The sequence below is a fragment of the Sapajus apella genome, unplaced genomic scaffold (genome assembly GCF_009761245.1).
Source record: "Sapajus apella isolate SASKATOON/1434 unplaced genomic scaffold, GSC_monkey_1.0 scaffold32, whole genome shotgun sequence".
Lineage (NCBI taxonomy): Eukaryota > Metazoa > Chordata > Mammalia > Primates > Cebidae > Sapajus > Sapajus apella.
Window position 1 is genome coordinate 2,040,374 of NW_022436972.1, and position 24,649 is coordinate 2,065,022.

General features: G+C 36.4%; 1 protein-coding gene across 3 annotated transcripts in view; it reads left to right on the top strand.

Annotated features, from left to right (window-relative positions):
- Nucleotides 1-24,649, top strand: part of PAN3 (poly(A) specific ribonuclease subunit PAN3) — a 160,478-nt gene that overhangs the window by 127,062 nt on the left and 8,767 nt on the right. For 2 of the 3 annotated variants that reach the window (XM_032294390.1, XM_032294392.1), the window contains 8 exons: nucleotides 3,007-3,168; nucleotides 3,381-3,497; nucleotides 3,586-3,687; nucleotides 7,764-7,929; nucleotides 9,050-9,140; nucleotides 15,098-15,237; nucleotides 17,943-18,072; nucleotides 19,020-19,084. In XM_032294390.1, coding sequence (XP_032150281.1) covers nucleotides 3,007-3,168; nucleotides 3,381-3,497; nucleotides 3,586-3,687; nucleotides 7,764-7,929; nucleotides 9,050-9,140; nucleotides 15,098-15,237; nucleotides 17,943-18,072; nucleotides 19,020-19,084 — 973 coding nt within the window. The remainder of the gene's footprint in view (nucleotides 1-3,006; nucleotides 3,169-3,380; nucleotides 3,498-3,585; nucleotides 3,688-7,763; nucleotides 7,930-9,049; nucleotides 9,141-15,097; nucleotides 15,238-17,942; nucleotides 18,073-19,019; nucleotides 19,085-24,649) is intronic. The other variant, XM_032294391.1, reaches the window with a different exon arrangement.

The window sequence follows — 24,649 nt, forward strand, 5'->3', positions numbered from 1 at the left end:
GGAAGCTGAGGCAGGAGAATCGCTTTAACCTGGGAGGCGGAGGTTGCAAGGAGCCAAGATCGCACCGTTGCACTCCAGCCTGGGCAACAAAAGCGAAACTCCATCTCAAAAAAAAAAAAAAAACAGTAAAATATTTTTGTCACATTCTCTTTCAGATATCCATGAGTGCTTTACATCGTTCTTCAGTATGCACACAATTTTCACTCAGACATTTTCAAACACCGCCATATGTTTCTGACTATCCCTTCACACTTAACATTTGTTTGCATTACAGTTCACCCATTTGTCACTTGATAGTATAATTATTCTTCCAGTATCTGGCATCATGAATTACAGTGCAATCAACATAGTCATCTACTTAGTTTTTTCTTCTGTAGGAAGTATTTTTTTCCTTAGAAGAAATACTTTACGTATTCCTAAACTGATCTATAGATTTAGTGTAATTCAGAAATACTTTTATAAGTATAAAAAATGTAAATAATTGATAAGTTGATGCTAATTTAAAAATACATTAGAAAAGAAAAGAGTGCCAGGTGCAGTGGTTCACACCTGTAATCCCAGCACTTTGGGAGGCCAAGGTGGGCAAATCAGTTGAGGTCGGGAGTTTGAGACCAGCCTGGGCAACATAGCAAAACCCTATTTCTACTAAAAATACAAAAATTAGCCAGGTGTGTTGGCATGCTACGCAGGAAGCTGAGGCACGAGGCTTGCTTGAACCTGCGAGGCAGAGATTGCAGTGAGATTGTGCCACTATACTCTGTGAGTGACAGAGCGAGACTATCTCCAAGAAAACAAAAGAGAGAAAAATGTAAAGTAGAAATGGTTTTAATGCTTAGAACATAGAACCAAATTGCTTCCCAAAGGAAACACCATTGTCAGTTAAACACCATTGATTTATAAGTTGTAATAATTTACTAGCAACCCCATAGCAAACGAGCGCCTAATATCCTTGGGAATTGCTCTGGTCTTTGTATTTTCATAGTGTTTTAGCTGTCAAAGTATGATTCCTTAACCAGCGGCCTCATTTTCATTGACTTTTAGTAACTTGTTAGAATTGTAAGTTCTTGGATCCCACTTCTGACTGTATCAGAAACTTGGGAACTGGGACCCTACAAACCATGTTTTAATAAGGCTTTAGGCGATTCTGACAGGTGCTGAAGTTTAAGAACCAGTGCCATGGAGAATTATATTTCTTAATTGGTGACTTTACCTCTTACATGTTTTATATAAATTTGTGTTCTTTATTTTTCTCTAAGCCTCTTGAGGGTAAGAACGTATATTTCTTTAGGTTCATAGTACATAGTAGGTGCTCAGCATTTACTGATTTGAAATTAATCCAGTATTAAGTGCTCCTTAATGAATGAAATAGCTGGAAAACAAAATTTATCTAGCATTTGACTTCCTTATGGACATTATATCGATCATTCAAATAAAACCTAGGTAAATGGGCTGGGCTCGGTGCCTCACGCCTATAATCCCAGCACTTTGGGAGGCTGAGGTGGGTGGATCACAAGGTCAAGAGATCGAAACCATCCTAGCCAACATGGTGAAACCCCGTCTCTACTAAAATACAAAAATTAGCTGGGCATGGTGGTGAGCGCCTCTAGTCCCAGCTACTTGGGAGGGTGAGGCAGGAGAATTGCTTGAACCCGGGAGGCTGAGGTTGCAGTGAGCCGAGATCACGCCACTGCACTTTAGCCTGGCGCCTAGCGACACAGCAAGACTCTGCCTCCAAAAAAAAAAAAAAAAACCCAGGTAAATGTGCAAAAGTAAAACTTATAGCTATATTCACTTGTGTGTATTCTTCCGTTGTACTACTTTTATTTTATTTTATTTTATTTATTTAAGAGATAAGGCCTTAAATGCTGCCCAGGCTGAATTCAAACTCCTGGGTTCAAGTGATTCTGCTGCCTCAGCCTCCTGAGTAGCTAGGATTATAGTCACATGCCATGACACATGGCAGTATACTGCCTTTATTTAAGTAGAACCTACCACTTGATGACATTTAATCATTCTACATTTGTTTTTCATTATGGCCCAAATGCCATGTGGAGATTATGACTACAGAATCAAAAAGTCCTGGGTTTGCATCCCACCCCCCTCTCAGCTATGCAGTCCTTATTATCCTTATTCATGAAATAGGGAATTCTACCTCATGGGATTGTTGTGACAACTAAAAGATAAGAGCATAAAATATTTGGCAAATGCAGAGAAAGGATCACTTTGAACCTGTCTTCTGGAATTAGTTTTTTAACAGGGTTTTATCTGTGTTTCTTACCAGTCAGAGGTCAAAAATTATCAGTTGTTTTCTTTGTAGGTCTTTTTTTTTTTTTTTTTTTTTTTTAAACAGACATAATCCCATGTTTTAAAAATAGTGTTATATTGTAAAACATTTGGCAAATATAAAATAGTGTGAAGGAAAGAACAATAATCCTCCTATTAAAAAGTTACCATTCTTACCATCTGCTATATTTTCTTCTAGTTGGCTTACTATGGCTGTACTACATGTTGGGTTATCTTCTGTTAACTTAAAATATTGTGAGCATTCCTAAGTCATTCAAGACAGTTAACAGAATGAAAGTGTAGGTTGGTGTTCAGTTGGAAAACATGATTGTATTTGAAGCATTAAAAAAATACATGTCTTTTTGGATTATAAACCTGATAACATGTTTGCTTTAGAAAAATTTAATTATCTCTAAATGATAAGTCAAATTGTTTATAAAAATTATTTCTGAGAAACAAATTTGTATAGCACTATGAAAGGAAATGTTTTTGAATGTATGAACTTTAGTTGTTCTTTGGTTATTTTATTATATAATGCCTATTTTTATTGATACTGAAGCCAGTTTGTCTTAAGAAATTGTTATACATGTTTACACTATTCTATAATACATGAGCTCACTGCAATATACAAGGGGTTTATAGTAGATATGATTTCTTCCATATTTTTGAGAAAGATTTATGAATGTCTGTATTTTCAAGTCATCTTTCTATGAATTATTCTAGCAGTTCCTACAGAGGTTGACAGCTACCATAGCCTATTCCCTCTAGAACCACTGCCTCCTCCCAACCGGATACAGAAATCAAGTAATTTTGGGTATATTACATCTTGCTACAAAGCTGTAAATAGCAAAGATGATCTGCCATATTGCCTTCGGAGGATACATGGTAAGGAAAATACATTATTTTCTTTTATAATCATATCATTGAGGCTAGGATTATTCAAACCTTCTTGAATATAATATTATATGAATTAAAATTTTTATTTGGAAATTAATACCTCCTAAGCAATGTATAACGTGGCATTTTCTTTCCATTTCTGATGGAATGCAAAGGACGTGTCACTTAGAGTTTATTGTAGAAGAAAAATTGTCTTTCAGGTTTCCGTCTTGTTAACACAAAGTGCATGGTGTTGGTTGATATGTGGAAGAAAATACAGCATTCAAATATCGTAACTTTGCGTGAAGTATTTACCACTAAAGCATTTGCCGAGCCCTGTGAGTAACTTGTAATTTCTCTTTCTGCTGGTGAGCTTCATTATTTGAAGCCAGCTTTCAGTAATGATTGTTTGTGTTTTATTTTAAGCTCTTGTGTTTGCATATGATTTCCATGCTGGTGGAGAAACTATGATGAGCAGACACTTTAATGACCCTAATGCTGATGCCTATTTCACCAAGAGAAAGTGGGGTAAGAAAAAGAAGCAAGCTGACTGTATTTTGACAAATGCTTTTGCTCTGTGGAAGAGTAGTTTTCTATTTTAAAATACATATAATTGGCTGGGAGCGGTGGCTTACGCCTATAATCCCGGCACTTTGGGAGGCCAAGGCGGACAGATTACTTGAGGTCGGGAGTTCAAGACCAGCCTGACCAACATGGAGAAACCCCATCTCTACTAAAAATATAAAATTAACCGGACTTGGTGGCAAATGCCTGTAATCCCAGCTATTTGGGAGGCTGTGGCAGGAGAATTGCTTGAACCTATGAGGGGGAGGTTATGGTGAGCTGAGATCTTGCCACTACACTCAGCCTGGGCAACAAGAGCGAAACTCTGTCTCAAAAAAATAAAAATATATATAATTTATCCCTGTAATCATTTGACTTAAAGATTGTTTTGTATTAGTCCGTTTTCATGTTCTTGATAAAGACATACCTGAGACTGGGCAATTTACAAAGGAAAGGGGTTTAATGAACTTAGAGTTTCACGTGGCTAGGGAGGCCTCACAATCATGGCAAAAGGTGAAAGGCACGTCTCACATTGTGACAGACGAGAAGAGAATGAGAGCCAAGTAAAAGGGATTTCCCCTTATAAAACCATCAGATCTCATGAGACTTACTACAACGAGAACATTATGGGGGAAACTGCCCCCATGATTCAGTTATATCCTACCTGGTCCCTCCTACAACGTGTGGGAATTATGGGAGCTACAATTCAAGATGAGATTTGGGTGAGGGCACAGACAAACCATAGCACATTTTAAAAAGAAATACATCAAAGAAATGGAGTTGATGGGCAAGAAGTTAGGAAATAATGTATTTTGCACATTTACTAAGATAAGATAGATTTTATTAAGACTCACATAGATATCAGATGTTTAAATAACTAGGTATGTGTTAAAATTGTTTTTCTCTTTGAAATGTTTTTCTTTTAAAAATATAATGCTTTTCTTAATAATATAAATATCTTTAAAAATTTAAATATAATTAAATATTTTTAAATATTTAATATTTTTAAATATTATATTTAAATAATATATTTAAATTATAATATCTAAATATAAATAATATCTTTAAAAAATATAATGCTTTTCTTCAAAAATTCAGTAGTTTAAAAATGGTCTTTATGGCTTCATTGCCAAAGTATAACCGTTATGAATCTTTTAGTATATTTCTTTCCAGTTTTGCCTTGTTTTGTTTTTGTCTCCTTTTGCATTATTTTGTTTTTGTTTTAACATTTTATATCATATTACATCTTTCTTTAAGTATTTACCCCTAATTTTTATATTCTCTCAACATAATTTCCTTTTTTTTTTTGAGATGAAGTCTCTCTCTGTCATCAGGCTGGAGTGCATTGGCACAATGTTGGCTCACTGCAACCTCTGCCTCTCTGTTCAAGCGATTCTCCTGCTTCACCCTCCCGAGTAGCTGGAACTACAGGCGTGCGCCACCACACCCAGCTAATTTTTTGCATTTTTAGTAGAGACGGGGTTTCACCATGTTGGCCATGATGGTCTCTATCTGTTGACCTCGTAATCTGCCTGCCTCCACCTCCCAAAGTGCTGGGATTACAGGCATGAGCCACTGTGCCTGACCTCTCAACATAATTTAAGGATTCCTAGTATGACTATATTATCCTTTATGAAATTATTTCCCTAAACAAATACTTTTGTTTAAAGGTTGGATTCCATGTTCCTTAAGTTTTCAAAATGGAGTTTTAAGTAACTTTTACTTAAACATGAAATATTTTCTTTTTTGTCTCTTTCTAATATATACTTGAAGAATTGTTTAATCATTGAGATTTTGCAAACCAACCAGAATACTTGAATTCTAACAAATGTATATTAAAGGGTAAATGATTTCTGAGAAAAAGTAAATCCATTTTGAGATGTCTTCATTAATTTATATATTTGGGGAAGGTCTCAGTCTCTGGGGCAAGAAAGAAGCATCACGTTATTATACATTTTAATCTTTTAAAGATTCTTTTCAAGTCAAGATTGCTTGACTTGAAAATTAAAGAGGAAGGGGGAAAGATTTGAGCCCACATTCTAGAATCTTTCAGATTTCAACTCCTTTAAAAACTCTATAGACAAAAATATATTATTTCTGTTTACTTGTTACTTCGCTTTTTGCATTCTGACAGTTGAAAAAGAAAGTTGTGGTTACATGACTGTTTCACATGTAAAATCTGGTCATAAAGAGTGTGGTCAATTTTTTCCTTTTGCTATGTAATCTGTAGACACACGCGTAATTTGTGGAAGGGGATGTGGTACAACTTTTCTTGTAGATGACTATAGTTGTTGCTCAAATTTGTTTTGGTAATAACACCTGTGAAATGACTGTTGGCTTTAATTTATGACTGTGTTTCTCAACCTCCGCACTACTGACATTTTGGGCTGGATAATTATTTTTGTGGGGCTGTCTTGTGCATTTCAGAATGTTTATAGTGGCTTCTTCTGACTGGAGGGCCTGGCTTCTGCCTACTGAATGCCAGGATCAATCCCCTCCACCCCAATTGTAACACCAGAAATATCTCCAGACGTTGTGAAATACTGGAGTGGTTTCTGTTGAGAACTGATCTTTTATAGCATCCTTTTCCAGTAATTTTTATCCTAATTATTCCGTTTTTGGTGTTCACTGATTAACATTACTTTTTCATAGAAAGTAGTCCTTTTTTCTAATATTTTAAAGTCTTGTTTGAATAGTCGTAACTTCCCTAACCATACCATACCTGCATGATAGTCTACTGTTTTCTTTTACTATGTAATTTATTATCTTGTCGCAAATGAAAAAAATAGCAGAGCATAAGAAATATACTTATTTAGAAGATGAGAAGAATAGCATACGATATAGGGGTTGACAGGAGATTCAGAATAAGTCTATATGAGTAAAACAACTAGAACAGAATCTGGTACACAGTAAGCACTATATGTTTGCTGTGAACACTCTGTTTTCTTACTACTACATTTATTAAATAGTTTTATTCAAACTCTTCATAGTCATTTTTGATATTGTCTTGGCATTTATTACCAGTGCCTTTTTTGTGTCATCTCTCTTATTTCCAGAGTGTGTTATCTTTAGTTCTATCCAAATTGAGAGAAAATTATTTTTGAACTTTATATGTGCTTCTTAGTGAAAATTGTATTCCAAGCCATAAGTACATATTTACTATTTATTATAAATACATAATCATTTAATTTTGTTGCTTTTTATAACTGATTCACAAAAGGTTGTTTTACAACAATATGAATATAAGGTTGGCATGTCATAGCAGCTCACTCCTGTAATCTCAGCACTTTGGGAGGCAGAGGCAGATGGATCGCTTGAGCCCAGGAGTTAGAGATCAGCCTGGTCGCAACATAGCAAAACTGTATCTACAAAGAAAAAATAAAAAAGAATGTAAGGTCATATTCCTTGGAATAATTACAAAATCTTGATTAAATTTATATGTCCCTTTTCTACTGATTTACAGTATATTAATAATGACCTAGAAAATATTATTTAAAAGCACTTAATGAGTTTACACCTGTGTACTAGAAAGGGGTAAGCAGCGTAAGGAAAGTAAACATTCAACATAAGTGATGGTAGAGACTTTTATTTCCATCAAGCCACACAATGAACAACAGCTGTCACATCCCTAAGCAATAATACAGGATAGGATTAGCCAGCCACATTTTAAGTAGAATAACCTCTACAGTTTATGTTTTTATATTCATTTGGTTAACAATTAAATATAAATTCTTTCTTTAAATAATTTTTATTTTTCAATAATTATGTGGTTACAGAAAAGAATATTTCAGTGAGAGTTCTGCTGGTAACAATATAAGAGGCATAATCTCGGACAGGAACCTTTGGGCAATGGACTAAACTTAAAATACACACACACACACACACAAACTTAAAATACACACACACACACACACACACATAAAAATTGACATGTTGTGCTATGAGTGTACATGACTTGTCTTTTGTAATTTTGGTTTTAATATTTTAGTCTTTTAGTTGATTACTTAAGATATCATATTTTGGATTTCTTTGCTGTATAGGTCAGCATGATGGACCACTGCCCAGGCAGCATGCTGGATTATTGCCAGAATCTCTTATTTGGGCATATATTGTCCAACTAAGCTCTGCGTTGCGTACCATTCATACAGCAGGTTTGGCATGTCGAGTTATGGATCCAACAAAGATTCTGATTACTGGCAAAACAAGGTACTAGCATTCTGAGTTTTGGCTTTTATTGAGCATCTTACAGTGCACAGCTTAGTAAACAAAATGTGATGATTTGTTTTAATTCTGCCTTTTCATATATTCCATCCAGAAGAACTTCTGTGACTTTGAATTCATTTGTAAGCTTTTAAAAAAAAAAAAAGTTGAACTCTGAATCAAATACCTGATTATTAACCAAAAACATTGGGAAAGGTCAGAGAAGTATATGTGTTAGAGTTAGGGGAATACAAAAATAATGTCACTACCACTTTTCCTTTCTATATAGCACCATGGTTCACAAATTCTAGCATGAATCAGAATTGCCTGGAGGACTTAAAAGACACAGATTGCTGGGCCATACTCCCAGAGTTTTTCATTCATAAATCTGCACTGGGGACTAAGAATTTGCATTTTTAACAAGTTTCTAGGTGTTGCCGTTGCTGCTTTTGAGTCACATGCTTTGAGAACAACTGGTACAGTAATCAGTCTTGTCTTCATCTGAGTTTTGAGTTGCTGTAATTTTGAGATTGCCTTGGGCTGCATCGTATAAAGAGCTGAATATCTGGTACCAGGTTACCTAAGTTTATATCCTGGCTTTGACAGTTACTATCAATATGCCATTGAACAAGTTAATTCTTCAAATTGTGTTTCGATAACCTTATTAGACAAGTATACTACTAATTCCATTCTCCTTATTTATGAGGCACCCCTCATAAGGTTAATGACAGATTTAAATGAGTCAGTACATATAAAATGCTTGGAACAGTGCCTGGTACATCTTTTGCAAGTGTTAGAAAGCTAACTAGTTCTCCTTTATGAGTAACTAATAAACAGCTTGGAATGGTGAAAAGGACACTGACCTGTTAGTCAAGAGATGTGAGTTATAGTTCTGGCTTCATCAGTTTCTGACTTTTACAATTATAGGTATATCACCTGATATCTCTGAGCCTTAATTTTCCCATATCTAAACTGGTGGTTGGTGGAGGTGGTGTGGGGAAGGGTGGAAGTTAAACTCAGTTCTGAGAGCCTTCCTAACATTTTGGGAAATGTTACTTTTCCATGAATATGTAATTTTTCAAAAACTTATTTTAATTCTTTTCTTTAAATTATCTGGTCCTTAAAGGTTGCGAGTAAATTGTGTTGGAGTTTTTGATGTTTTAACATTTGATAACAGTCAAAATAATAATCCATTGGCATTAATGGCCCAGTACCAGGTGAGTAAGAATTAACAGGGATATTTGCTTGTCTTCCTTTTTTAAGCCTTGTTTTCCTTTATTAAAGACAAATTTTGTTTAAAGTATTTCAGTGTTTTAAGCCTAGATTTCAATTGATTTTGGGGTGCTCTACACTGACTTTGAGCATGTATTTCCCCTTTCCTCCCCTCCCTCTCTTTTCTTCCTTTCCGTTCCGCTCTCTATTTCTTTCTCTCCCTTTTCCTTTTTTTTCCTTTTTCTTCTGTCTTGCTCTTGTCACCTGCGCTGGAGTGCAGCCAGCTCACTGCAGCTTTTGAACTGGGCTCAAGCAATCCTCCTGCCTCAGCCTCCCACATACCTGGGACTACAGATGTGCACTACTGTGCCTGGCTAAAATTTTTTTTTATTTTTTGTAGAGATGGAGACTCATGTTGCCCAGGCTGGTATTTCTTTTTTTTTTTTTTTTTTTTTTTCACTCATGTTACCCAGGCTGGAGTGCAATGGCGCGATCTCGGCTCACCGCAACCTCCACCTCCTGGGTTCAGGCAATTCTCCTGCCTCAGCCTCCTGAGTAGCTGGGATTACAGGCACGCACCACCATGCCCAGCTAATTTTTTGTATTTTTGGTAGAGACGGGGTTTCACCATGTTGACCAGGATGGTCTCGATCTCTTGACCTCGTGATCCACCCGCCTCGGCCTCCCAAAGTGCTGGGATTACAGGCGTGAGCCACCGCGCCCGGCCTCAGGCTGGTATTTCTTAACCAGTATGATGAACTTAGTGTAGCGACCTTGTAGGTTGGAATAAACAGAATTCATGACAATGTCAGAGACTTTTTTTTTTTTTTTTTTTTTAGATGGAGTTTTCACTCATGTTGCCCAGGCTGGGATTACAGGCATGCGCCACCACACCCGGCTAATTTTGTATTTTTAGTAAAGACAAGGTTTCTCCATGTTGGTCAGGCTGGTCTCGAACTCCCGACCTCAGGTGATCCACCCACCTTGGCCTCCCAAAGTGCTAGGATTGCAGGCGTGAGCCACCACGCCCAGCCTCATGACAATGTCAGACTGTTCAAAATGAAAATGTATTTATGTGATTTAGGAAATGTGTCCTAAGTATACATAGATTAAAATAGATTAATCAAATAAATGAATTATATTAAATGATACCCTTTTTTTTCACTTCTTTAATTATACCTATTATTTTTACTTTTAGAACATTTGTTTGACTACCAGTCATAAAATTTTAGAAATGTTTTCAAAGGTTTGTTGTTGGATTGCCATTTTCTAACTAATTTTTTTAGTTAGTCAAAACCTATCACTCACTACTTATACATTACAGTATTTGATTATTGTCTGACTTCATTTTATTAGTGTTGATTTAGGCCCCATGATGTTCTTAGCTATTTTGCTGTTTCTTATTTCTTAAAATGATAACGTATTGAAGAATAAGAAGGTATTCCTTCAAGCATTAAGAATAGTTGCTTTAAGCCTGGCATGGTGGTTCACACATGTAATCCCAGCACTTAGGGAGGCCGAGGCGGATGGATCACTTGAGGTCAGGAATGCGAGACCAGCCTGGCCAACATGACGAAATCCCATCTCTACTAAAAGTACAAAAATGAGCCGGATGTGGTGGTCCACCCCTGTAGTCCCAGCTACTGGGAAGGCTGAGGCAGAAAAATCGCTTGAACCTGGGAGGCAGAGGTTGCCTTGAGCCGAGATCATGTCACTACGCTCCTGCCTGGGCAACAGAGCAGGACTTCGTCTCAATAAAATAAAATAAAATGAATAGTTGCTTTTGCCTTGATTACTCTGCAAGTAACAGAACTTAAATATGTTATTCAGTTTGTATTGGAATGCTTCACATTAGGATAGGCAGCTATGATTTTAAGACAATTTTAGCTCTTTGTGCATAAGAAGTTTTTGGAGTTTTTGAACATTTATTGACTTACAAAGCTTTGCTCTAAGATAGAATCTCTTAATTACATGGAGAAAAACCTTACCTTTCATTGTTCTTCTCTGTTCAACTTATTTTGTTTAAAGTTTTGAAAGATTTTAATTCACTGATAGAATTTCAGAACAAAAAGGATAAAGTGAGTAGAGTCTAATCAGTGTTTAGTATTTCAGTTCATGCATAAATTTCTTTTGCTGGTAAACCACAGACAATACAGTCCCAAAGACTTGCAGGCACTCATTGCATTCAGTTGTTTGCAGATGTTTCACATCTTCCTTCCCCTCTGCTTGTGCCCACCTAACCCCAACAGCGGTCAGGCCTGACCTGGTTGATAGCTACATCTAGTGGGCAGTACAGGGAGGAATGTGATTACTTCTTTTTTTTACCCCCAGCAGCAGCATTCTGTTCTTTTGCCTGGGGGACATTTGCTCCCTCTTATCTAGAGAGGTTGTTTCTTAGCTACTGTCATTCTTGTCTTCTGTCTTACACTTAGTACCTAACTGGTTGGCTCTGATTAATTTTTCTTTATGACCTTTATGCTTCCAAAAGTAACTGATTATTGACTGTTAAAATACTAGTGATCTACATACACTTGGATATACATCCAAGCAGATAATATTTAAATTTTTGAAGGAAAATTACACATTTTTAGAGCCAGTGCCATCATCTAATGTAAGTATCTAGAAACCCCTGCCTGCATTAAAAACGAAAAAAGAAACCACACATATTCCTCAGCCTTTTCTCAGTCGGGTTCCTTTTCAGGTGTGTTATGGGTTGTGTAGTTACCTCGACAAATAAAACTTTTCATAAGACAAAAAATATCTGAGTTCCAAACAACCAACTTTATGTAAGCATTTAGGGCAACTTATTAATATTTGTAAGTCAGAATCTGCCTTCATTCATAAAATCAGGCAACCTTCAATTAATTATCACCTCTCTGTTTTTTTCAGCATCAAAGGATATATATCAGGCTTTCTTTTTTTTGGGTATATGTGTATAGCTGATATTTTATATAGCTTATTATAGTCAGATATAGGAAAGAATTAAAGATAATCCTAAAGGGGAAGTATGATTTTACAGAGAAGAGGATACATGAGGAGTGCATTGTTTCTTGTAGTCTATTTTTCATAGTCTGTTTCAGACACGTGAATAGAGACTGACTTTGAGTAAAATGGACTTAAGTAGAGCCATAGATAGAATCAGAAAGAAATCAAGAAATCAAGAATCAGGAAGAAACTGAAAATCAGTTGGGGGGCAAACCTCCTGAATTCAACAAATGGGGGGAAACCAGATGGAGGTAAGAAGCAAAATAACAAATGGAAAATTATTTAGCTTAGAAATAAGGAAAGGAGAGCTAACTGAGTTTTATGGTGTTAAACTCTGAAGATTTTATTAACTTCTTTTGTTTAAAAAATCAACTCTGATTTAATCTGTACTGTGTCACACATGTACATTATTTGTAAAAGTGGATGTTCTCTCACCTTGAGTTGGCTTTAGAGAGGTGGTGGGATGTACTAAAAATCAGATGTTTTTATTTTTTAAACCCATCTGGTTCTTCAGCTTTCTTGGACCATTTTGGTTTTCTTTCTCATAATAGAGAATAATGGAATATTCTGGGAGGGAGGCTTAATAATACAACATCAGGTTCAGGGTGGAACCAAATTGAAAATTCTAGTTGAAAGACTTCAAGTGTTGGTACCTGCTGCTCAAACACCTGATAAATAGCAACAACCTTTGGTATGCTTTGCTGGATACTTTGGATTGAATCGCCCATAGAAATTTATAGTTGGCATTTACATGCACTGATTTCTTTTGGCTGAGATTTCTGTAATTTCATGAATATAGCTTGTAATGTTTTACTTGATCTAAAGTGTAATTGAGAGTTCATCACAGTGTCCTCCAGCAAGCAGAAATGATGGCAACAGTAATTGTACTCCTTCCCATGCTAGCTTCCCTCCTGCCATTCCAGGCTCCTGGCTCTGTACCACCAGTGAAGTCTAAAAAGTTTTTTGGCATGAATCTTTTGATCTTTTCCAATAGATTTAAAGTAGTTTGTCTACCCAATCAGTTTTTCTCCTTACCTCATGTTCAGTTCACAAATGCTAGTTTTGGATAAATTTTTTAGTATGAACTTTTAAATGTTATTTTAGTCATGGAGTTTAACATCTTTTTACTCATTATTTGGGTAGGGTGGTGTTAAGGATAACCATATAATGCTAGAATTTCACTAGTGATTGCCTTAAAGTTACAACCAAACCAGTGGTTCTCAATCCTGGCTGCATATCACAATCATTTGTAGAAGCTTAGAAAAATACCAATATCTAGATTTTTACCCAGACTAATTATACCAATATTGGGACCAGGGGATGGCTACTGGATGATTTTTGTTTTGTTTTTAAGCTTTTCAAGTGATGATAATATATAGCTAGGCTTGAAAATTCCTTATGATAAACTAACTGTAAATGAACATGTGTCTAATAATTTAGATGAGTCCTCATATTTTTTTTTTTTAACAGAGTCTCGCTCTGTTGCCAGGCTGGAGTGCAGTGGCCCCATCTCTACTCACTGCAGCCTGTGCCTCCTGGGTTCAAGCGATTCTTTTGCCTCAGCCTCCTGAGTAGCTAGGACTACAGGCGTGTGCCACCATACCTGGTTAATTTTTGTATTCTTACTAGAGATGGGGTTTCACCGTGTTAGCCAGGATGGCGTTGATCTCTTGACTTCATGATCCACCCGGTCCTCGGCCTCCCAAAATGTTGAGATTATAGGCATAAGCCACCCCAACCCAGGCAAGTTCTCAGATTTTAAAGATCTGCCGAAGTCTGTTATAGAAATTACTTCAGGTGGTTTCATGTTAACTCTGAAGTACTCCGTTCTCTAAGGCTTGTGGTTGTTTATAGGTTGCTGCCAATCAGGGCCACTTGGGATGGCCATACTGTTTCCTGGAATTATAACATGATAAAGGACTTAATTCAGCCAGCTGTCTTTTGAAAATCCTTTTAGAAGGAAACCCTCAGAGTGGTAAACGTTGAGTGGGGAGGTTTTAGGAAAGTAGGTGGTGGTTCCAGAGCTCAAAGATCTGTTAACAGTGTGAGTGAAAATAGTCTATTTGGAAACAAAGATAGATGGGATGTCATTCATAGAGGGTTGCAGCATTTTTATGTTCTGAAGAATTTGCCCTAAAATCAGGTTAATGCTAATGTTTGTATAACTTTTCTTCAGATAATTCTTCACATTCCCATTATATTCGGGGAGTTACAGAAAATGAGAAAAGTATGTGTCTTAAGTTATAGAAGTCATAGCAAAGCAAATGTATAGTAACTAAATTTCTTGTAATAGAGAAGACTATTAGCTCTAAATAAGAAAAATCTAGAAAGAAAAACTTTCAAAAGCAGCAATTTGTAGTTGGCATGTGAATTGCTAAAAGTTTCTTAAAGCGTGGACCTAGAATTATCTTCATCAGAATTACCTGGGTGCTTTAAAAATGTTGAACCATTTTCTGGACCCACCCAATGAGAATTTCTAGAGGAGAGGCTCAGAAATCGTCTTTTTAATAAGCCCCAGGTTATTCTGAGGAACACCAGTATTTGAGAACCCTGCCTGCAGCTTATTTGTAATGATGCTTTTTCCATTTAGGCAGTAGTATCAATGTATTAAATGAGTACCTATGAGGCTGGGCGCGATGGCTCACGTTTGTAATCCTAGCACTTTGGGAGGCCGAGGCGGGTAGATCACAAGGTCAGGAGTTCAAGACCAACCTTGCCAAGATGGTGAAACCCCATCTCTACTAAAAATACAAAATATTAGCCTGGTGTGGTGGTGCATGCCTGTAATCCCAGCTACTCGGGAGGCTGAGACAGGAAATTGCTTGAACCCAGGAGGTAGAGGTTGCAATGAGCCGAAATCACACCACTGTACTCCAACCTGGGCAACAGACTCAGACTCCATCTCAAAAAAAAAAAAAAAAACAAAAAAACACCTATGAAATGAAAAGTAAAAGTTATATTTATTCTTTCATGTCAGCAAGCAGATCTGATATCATTAGGAAAAGTTGTGTTGGCTTTGGCTTGCAACTCTTTGGCAGGAATTCAGCGAGAGAATTTACAGAAAGCCATGGAACTGGTGACAATCAACTATTCCTCTGACCTGAAGAATCTGATTTTGTAAGTTTATATATATGATAAATTGAGTAGAATGATTATTTGCAATAAGACAGAGCTTTTTTGTTTTGTTTTGTTTTTAAGTGATTGTTTTGGTTCCCACTATTTAAAATCAAGCAAAACAGAAACTTTAGTTTTTTAAAATTTTTATTGCAAAGTGAATATTTCTTAGATAAATTGATAAACCAGTGTGTTTAAATTATTGATGTTTTAAACATTTGGTTAAAGGGCACCCAGTAGAAGTTTGTTGGTATCCACTAGCTACATATGACCTTTTAAATTAGTGTTAATGAAATTTAAAGTTTACTTCTTCAATTACACTGGACACATTTCAAGAGCTCAGCAGCCACATGTAATTACTGGCTAACATAATTGAACATAGAATATTTCCCATATCTCGGAGTTCTGTTGGATAGTGCTACTCTAGAGAGTGTGAAAGCCATCATGAATAAGCCTCAGGTGCAATCCAGTCATGCACTCTGGCCAAAATACCCATTCTGGAAGCATGTGTGTGGAGACCCCCATGCTTATGCTTCAATATTTTAAGATTCCAGAGAATCCTTGAATATCAATTTGAGATGAATTTGCCTTAAGAGAAAACCCATTGTGGACTACTGTCACCCCAGAAGGACTTCACCTAAGATATAGCTACTATTGGGAGATCCCAGAGGGTGGGCAACCACAACCTTTATTACAGTTACGAGCTATAATAGAGAAGAGGTGCTAATCAACAGTCTCTTTTAGCTTACAGCTGCCCTTTCTCATCTTTCTGTGTAGCCCTGGATGATCCAGTTTCTTTTTGGACCAGCCCTGGGGTATGGAATTGGGGGATGGAGGATGGGATTGCCCACCTGTTCTTTGTTACACTGGCATAAATGTTCTGCTTGTGACAGCACTGAAAGCCAGTGGTTGTCTGGATCCTATTCATAATCAGATTCAAATAAGATGATTTATCTTCTCAATAAAAATACTTGTTTTATATATGATCACAACAGTGATTCCTAGCCTTAGTTTGCAAATACCTAGGATGCCTCAAATAATTTCAGGTTATAATTTCTAAATTTTCCTTTTTAAAAAAGTGGGGATAGAGGACATAAAAATAACCAATTAGCCATATGTTAATAATTATTGAAACTGGGTGATGATACATGGAGATTGACATTACTATTCTACTATTATAAATGTTTGAAATTTTCTTCAATAATAAAAGAATAAACAAAAAAGCCATACTTTAATAATAACCACAAACTAAAATTTATGGAATAATTAAACCATGTATCAGGCCCTTTCAAACTGCTTGATGTGAATTAATTCTTTTAATTCTCTCAATAACCCTATAAATTAGGTGCCATTATTGTCCTATTTTAGAGATGACAAAACTGATCCATAGAGATAAAATAACTTGCCAAAGTCACATAGCCTATAATAACATTAAATATGATTAGCAGGGTACAAATATGTCCATAATTACAGATGAATTGCTAAGACAGAGTTTATTCACATGGGTATAACTATTCATTTATCCAAAAAAGAATGACTACTGTATGCCAAATGAAGGATACTTTGAGGTGAACAAAATTCCCACCTTCTGGAGCTTGCACCCTAATGCGAATAATAAACAAAAACCAGTGAGATATTTTCTGGTAGTGATAAGACCTATGAAGAAAGTAAGACAATTATAAGCAGAAGAGTGAAGGAATAGGAGGCTGCTTTCGTGAGAAAGGGCAGAGAATGGCTTACCTATAGAATAAGCAGCAATAGATGATTGAGAATCTTTGTGTTCTAACAGGTAGCCCTTGAAATATGTAGTATTTTCTGCCATTGTAATGATAGAAGAAATTTAACTGGTTCCTTGTGATGTGTGTTACTCCATTTCTCAGAAATGAGTATGCCATGATACCTTGTAAATTAAGCTGCAGAGCAGAGGAAAGCTTCTTAAAAAGTTAGGCTCATTCAATTTAGCAAAATTGAAAACCCAGTTTTGGTTTTGAAAATTAATCTTTGAAGAGCAACAGGAAAAGCTCCCCACCCCACACTCACCCCTTTTTGGTCCTCTCAAAAAGTTTGCAAAAATCCTTTCTTTTTCTTATTTTTGTTTTTTGAGATGGAGTTTTGCTCTGTTGCCCACGCTGGAGTGCAGTGGTGCTATCTCGGCTCACTGCAGTCTCCGCCTCCTGGGTTCAAGAGATTCTCCTGCCTCAGCCTTGTGAGTAGCTGGGGTTACAGGCACTCACCACCATGCCTGATTTTTAGTAGAGATAGAGTTTCACCATGTTGGCCAGGCTGGACTTAAGCTCCTGACCTCAAGTGATCCACCTGTCTCAGCCTCCCAAAGTGCTGGGATTACAGGTGTGAACCATGCACCCAACCTGTAACAATCTTTTCATCTAACTCTATTGTAAAGAAGGGTTTGAGAATGGAAATGGGTAAGTGCAACCCTACTTCACTTTTCTTTCTCATTTCCATAATAGTGAAAATGTAGAGAAGAGACATGTTTACTGCTTCTCCATTGGCTTTTAAAATTTTCCAGAGGAATGAAATATAATATTTAAGCTTTAAGAATGAACTTGACTTGCATGAATTAAAATGTTTTCAAAATTTTGTATGCTAAGATGATGGCAGCGGAAACAGCTGTGTGTTTGTGGGTTATCTTGTTTTACTAAACTGCATGTTGGACATTCAAGTAATTCCTCATTTATCTTGGATAGGTATTTATTGACTGACCAAAACAGGATGCGAAGTGTAAATGACATCATGCCCATGATTGGTGCTCGATTTTATACTCAATTGGATGCTGCTCAAATGAGAAATGATGTCATAGAGGAAGACCTTGCAAAGGTAAAGAGTGTAATTTTTTTTTTTTTTTTTTTTTTTTTTGAGACAGAATCTTGCATTGTCACCCAGGCCGGAGTACAGTGGCTCTATCTCGGCTTACTGCAACCTCTGCCTACTGGGTTCAAGTGATTCTCCTGCCTCAGCCTCCCAAATATCTGGGAATTATAGGCACACACCACCACACCCAGCTAATTTTTGTATTTTTAGTAGAGAAGGGGTTCACCATGTTGGCCATGCTGGTCTCGAGCTCCTGAGCTCAAGTGATTCTCCTGCCTCTGCCTCCCAGAGTACTGGTATTACAGGTGTGAGCCACCATGCCTGGTTAGTAAAGAGTGTAATTAAAAGAATGAACACATTGGTGGCGCGTACCTGTAATCCCAGCAACTTGGGAGGCTGAGGCAGGAAAAGCGCTTAAATCCGGGAAGCAGAGGTTGCCATGAGCCAAGATCGTGCCATTACACTCCAGCCTGGACAAAAGCGAAACTCTGCCTCAAAAAACAAAAAAGAATGTACACATAACTTGCATCTGTGTATATAAATAGATACAGAATAATAATTGTACTAAATATCATGCCTTATTTGCTAAGATTGCAGATTTTTTTTTTTTTTTTTTTTTTTTTTTTGGCACTGAATGTTTGGTATTTTAATTTCTTATGTCCTTTGGACACTGTCTTTTCATGGCTTTGCTACAGTCATGTGACAGAAATCTTGGTTTCGCATGTGAGTTACTTTTCCAATTCCTATAGACAGCTCCATAATCTTCTTGAGTACTATTATGAAATGAAATGGACATGTTGTGTTTGTTTAAAAGTATAACCAAAAGATGGGGATGTTAGGATTTATTGTTTAGAGGTAATATTGGTGCAGGTTACTAGTTTTTGTAAATTTTGGCTTTTATATTCAGTAATCTGGAACATTAACAGTTTTTCTCTTTTTAAAATGTTTTATAGGAGGTTCAAAATGGAAGACTGTTTAGGCTCCTAGCAAAATTGGGAACAATCAATGAGAGGCCGGAGTAAGGATTTACAGTATTTTACAGTATATTTTTAATCAAGAGCATTATTTTACATAATAAGAATACATATGCCTGGTTTTATTTGGAAAAAGAAAAATTCTCATGTGAAGTGACCTTAAGATTGTGTTATCTGTTAGGGTGCTATTTTTAACCACAGCCTAGATGTGGGAGTGTCCTTATGAATTTTACATATATACGTACAGAAAATACACTGTTAGAAATCTCTTGTGGTTTGCACATGAGGAAACATTTTATGATTAATACTACCTCTGCTTTATCTTCTTTTTGAGGAAAAAGTTTCATATCAGTTTACCCTGGTCAGTTTAGAGACTTGAGAAACGTCAAACTGTTCCATGCCTCTTACCTTCTTTCTATTAAAGTACGCTTTTGTTTGTTTTTTGAGACAGAGTTTCACTCTTGTTGCCCAGGCTGGAGTGCAGTGGTATGATCTTGGCTCACCACAACCTCCGCCTCCTGGGCTCAAGTGATTCTCCTGCCTCAGTCTCCTGAGTAGCTGGGATTACAGGCTTGGTTGATCAGGCTGGTCTCGAACTCCTGACCTCAGGTGATCTGCCCACCTCAGCCTCCCAAAGTGCTGGGATTACAGGCATGAGCCACAGTGCCTGGCCTAAAGTACACTTTTTATAGCTGTCATATCAGTGACATTGGAAAGGCATCACCATTTTACACTATTTGTCATTTAGTTCCACCTCATTTGTAAGTTAAAGTTAACCATATATACATAAGCAGAGTTGATGTTTGTACTATATAGCTGTCAAAGACAGGTAGAACAGAATATGCAGTTGTCATTTTTTAATTATACTTTTAAGTTCTTGGGTACATGTGCAGATTGTGCAGGTTTATTACATAGGTATACACATGCCATGGTGGTTTGCTTCATGCATCACCTCATCATCTACATTAGGTATTTCTTCTAATGTTATCTCTCTCCAATCCCCCCCACCTGCTGCTATCCCTCCCCAAACCCCTCCACCCCCCGACTGGCCCCAATGTGTGATGTGCCCTTCCCTGTGTCCATGTATTCTTAGTATTCAACACCCACTTATGAGTGAGAACATGCAGTGTTTGGTTTTTTGTTCTTGTGTCAGCTTGCTGAAAATGATTCATCCAAGTCCCTGCAAAAAGGACATGAACTCATCCTATTTTAGGGTTGCATAGTATTCCATGGTGTTTATGTGCCACATTTTCTTTATCCAAAATATCTTTGATGGGCATTTGGGTTGGTTCCAAGTCTTTGCTATTATAAACAGTGCTGCAGTAAACATACGGGTGCATGTGTCTTTATAATAGAATGTTTTGTAATCCTTTGGGTATATACCCAGTAATGGGATTGCTGGGTCAAATGGTATTTCTATTTCTAGATCCTTGAGGAATTGCCACACTGTCTTTACACTCCAACAAACAGTGTAAAAACATTCCTATTTCTCCACATCCTCTCCAGCATCTGTTGTCTCCTGATTTTTTTTTTAATGATCGTAGTTCTAACTGTCGTGAGATGGTATTTCAATGTGGTTTTGATGTGCATTTCTCCAATGACCAATGATGTTGAGCTTTTCTTTCATATATTTGTTGGCTGCATAAATGTCTTCTTTTGAAAAGTGTCTGTTCATATCCTTCGCTCACTTTTTGATGATGGGTTTTTTTTTTTCTTGTAAATTTGTTTAAGTTCTTTGTAGATTCTGGTTATTAACCTTTTGTCAGATGGGTAGATTGCAAAAATTTTTTCCCATTCTGTTGGTTGCCAGTTCACTCTAATGATCGTTTCTTTTGCTGTGCAGAAGCTCTTAAGTTTAATTAGATCCCATTTGTCTATTTTGGCTTTTGTTGCCATTGCTTTTGGTGTTTTAGTCATGGAGTCCTTGCCTATGCCTTTGTCCTGACTGGTAATGCCTAGGTTTTCTTCTAGAGTTTTTATGGTGTTAGGTCTTATGTTTAAATCTTTAATCCATCTGGAGTTAATTTTTGTCTAAGGTGTGAGGAAGGGACTCAGTTTTAGCTTTCTGCATATGGCTAGCCAGTTTTCCCAACACCATTTATTAAACAGGGAATTCTTTCCCCAATTGCTTGTTTTTGAAAGGTTTGTCAAAGATCAGATGGTTGTAGATGTGTGGCGTTACTTCTGAGGCCTCTGTTCTGTTCCATTGGTCTAGAATTTGCAATTATTATGACTATAGTGTAGGCTACATTACAGGAATGTTTAATTTGTTAATAGAGATAGGTGATAGATAAATACTATTACTTGAGGGATTTTCTTTTTTTGGACCATGAAATTCAAGTCCGCTTGCTTTCTTCAAAGTCAAAAGACTGGTTTAGAGTTTTTCCCTAATAATTTTTCTAAATGAAGAGAACATAACAATATATGTTAAACCATTTTTAGAAAACTCTTCTAGCTGTTTCTTCTAGTATTTATTTCTTTACTTTAAAATGTATGTTTATAGTCCTATTCTTGGTTTTCCCCTCAATATATAATTCAGCTAATGACGCACACACACTCACACACGAGTTGACTCTGTGTTCAGTGTTACATAACACCTTTCCATATAGTCAAAAATAGGTAACCTATCAGTTCCTTTTTTCCCTCCCACTTAGAGAATTGGCCCTGGATTCTCTGTCCTTCCTGCTTCTGTCTGGGCTGGTTACACTTTAAGCCTGCATGTGCTCACACTTTAGAATTAGAACTTCCCTTCACTATTATCTGGGAATTCTCATTGTCTCTCTCTTAGTGTTGGATGCCCTATTTTCTCACTTTTTTCCTTGGTTTATTATTATTACTTTTTTACTTAGTGGAGCATGTCCTTGTAGCTTCCTGGAAAAAGTGAGCTTTTTTAGTCTTGCACGTCTGAAAATGGCATTATTCTACTTTCACACGTTATTAATACTGTGAATGCATGTAAAATTCTAGATTATCCTCAAGAAATTACCTTTTTTTTTTTCTTTTTTCTTTCCCTTTTTTTTTTTTTTTTTTTTTTTTTTGAGAGTCTGGCTCTGTCCCCCAGGTTGGAGTGCAGTGGCTCAATCTCAGCTCACTACAACCTCCGCCACCCAAGTTCAAGCGATTCTGTTGCCTCAGCTTCCCAAGCTGGGATTACAGCTGTGTGCCACCATACCCAGCTAATTTTTGTATTTTGGGTAGAGACGGGGTTTCGTCATGTTGGCCAGGCTGTTCTCAAACTCCTTACCTCAGATGATCCACCCACCTTGGCCTCCCAAAGTGCTGGGATTACAGGCATGAGCCCCTGCGGAAATTATTCTTATTAATTAAATGTTTTAAATAGGTTGTCTATGAATAAAGTAAACAGTAGGAAAAGTTTGCAATGAAAACTGTAAAAGTCTCTCTTTCAGACCTGACATCCCCAGTATCTATTCCCAGTTGCCCCCATCAATCTACAGTTTTAGTTTCTTCTGTATTATTCCAGAGTTACAAATATAACAATATATTCTTATAACCTCCCCCTTTAAATATATAAAAATTATAAGACATACACAGTATTTTATCTCATAGCATTATATTTTAGAAATCTTTTCTATTTAGATATGTTTCGTGTATGCCAAGCACTGTTCAAAAGAGTTAACAAATATGACCTAACTTATTCTTTGTAACAACCCTATGATGGAGATACCATTGTTATTTTTGTTTAACAGAGAAATTGCAGCAAAGAGAGATTAAATAACTTGAACCAAGGTCGCATAATGAATAAGTATATGAGCCAGGCTCCAGTCTAGACCGTATGGTTCCAGAGTGTGTGCTCCTAATCAGTGTGCTGTGTGTCTCCTCATATTGTATGGCCTAGTAGTAGTTTATCCTATGGATGTATTATAGTTTATTTCCCCAGTTCCCTATGGATGGGCATTTGGTCTGTTTTCAGTCCTTTGCTAGTGTGAGTGATACTGTAGGGACTAACTTATGCATACTTAATCTTGTATATATGTAAATAACAGGCCCAATTGTGATTACTAGGTCAATCGGTATGTCTCTGTTAAGTTCATAGCTGTTGGCGAACAGTTTACCCATTTGTAATTCATGAGACTGCCTCACCAAAATACGTTTTTCAAACTCTTAGATTTTTGTTAACCTTGTAGGTGAGAAATTGAATTTAAATGCAGTTTTATGTTATATTTACTCCTGACGAGCATGTTTGAGTATCTTTTTTATGCTGTTGATCCATTCTTATGTCCTGTTCTGTCTGTATCCTTTGCCCATTTTTCTTTTCAGTTGGATTGCTTGTCTTATTGATGTTAAGAGATTCACTCTTTTTGTGATTTTTTGATTGCTTATTCCCCACCCTTATAGACATTTGTATATGTACTGTAATTGACCAAATTTCTTTTATGCTTCTGGAGTTTGAATCATAGTTAGAAAGCCTTTTCTACTCCAAGATTACGAAGAAACTGTTTCATGGTTTCTTCTAGAACATTTGTGGATTCATTTCTTCATATTAAAAATGTCTTATGTAGTTAGAAATTGTATAGGGTGTAAGGTGTAAATCCATCTCCCCCTGTCCCCAAGATTACCAAGTAGTCCAAAAGCTATTTATTGAGTAGTCAAATAATCTAGCTTTTCCCCACTGGTTTGAAGTCACACCTCTTTTGTACTATTTTAATTCAATCATGATATTAAATGTTGAAATCTAGCAGGATTCTTTCCCATGTCCATTTCATTGTGCACCACTTTGTTGTTTTCCTAATACCATTTTCTTTACAAATTCTATAATCAGCTCCTTTAGTTTAAAATCAGTAAACCTGATAATTTCTTTATAGGGAAGATAGCATGTTTAAACTCTGGAAACATTTATGATTTTAGATGTTGAGTCATCTTAACCAAGATCATGGTATGTCATTCTATTTGTTGATGTCTACTTTTGTATTCTTCAGTAGTATTTAAGTTGTTCTTTGTATAGTTATAGCATACTGAGTGTATTCTTAGGTATTTCATCTTGTTGCTATTATAAATGGGAAAATTTCCAGACTTCTTACTGCTTGTTATTGGTGTATATAGAATTTTTGATTCTTTAAATTTTATACTCTGGTACCTTATTATTTGGGATGTTTTCAGTAAATTCTCTTTGAGTTTCCCAGGTGTTTAGTCTTATCATCTGCAAATAATGATAGTTTCCTTCCCAGTTTCTATACTTTTCACTTTCTCTTGAGTGATTGTGTTAGTGGGTACTTCAGTACATAGGTAAGTAATAGCGATGGTAGTTCAGAATTTGAAGCATTGTTCCTTATCTTTTAACTTCCAGGCAGATTCAAAGCCACCATTTTCTTCATAAATTCTTTCCTTCCTCCAAGCTTTTAGGGTCTTTTTTTTTTTTTTTTTTTTTTTTGGTCACTGATATTCAGAAATTCACAATTGATGTGCTTTGGTGTGGGGTTTTGATTCATAATGATGGATCAACAGGTGAAATCATTTAATCTTGGAAACTTAGCATCCTTCAGTTCTTCATGGTCTTCATTATTTCTTCAATAACTTCTTTTCCCGAAATTCTCATCGCTCAGACGTTAGACCTTTGCAATTGATTTTCAAATATTCTCTTCTATTTTCTA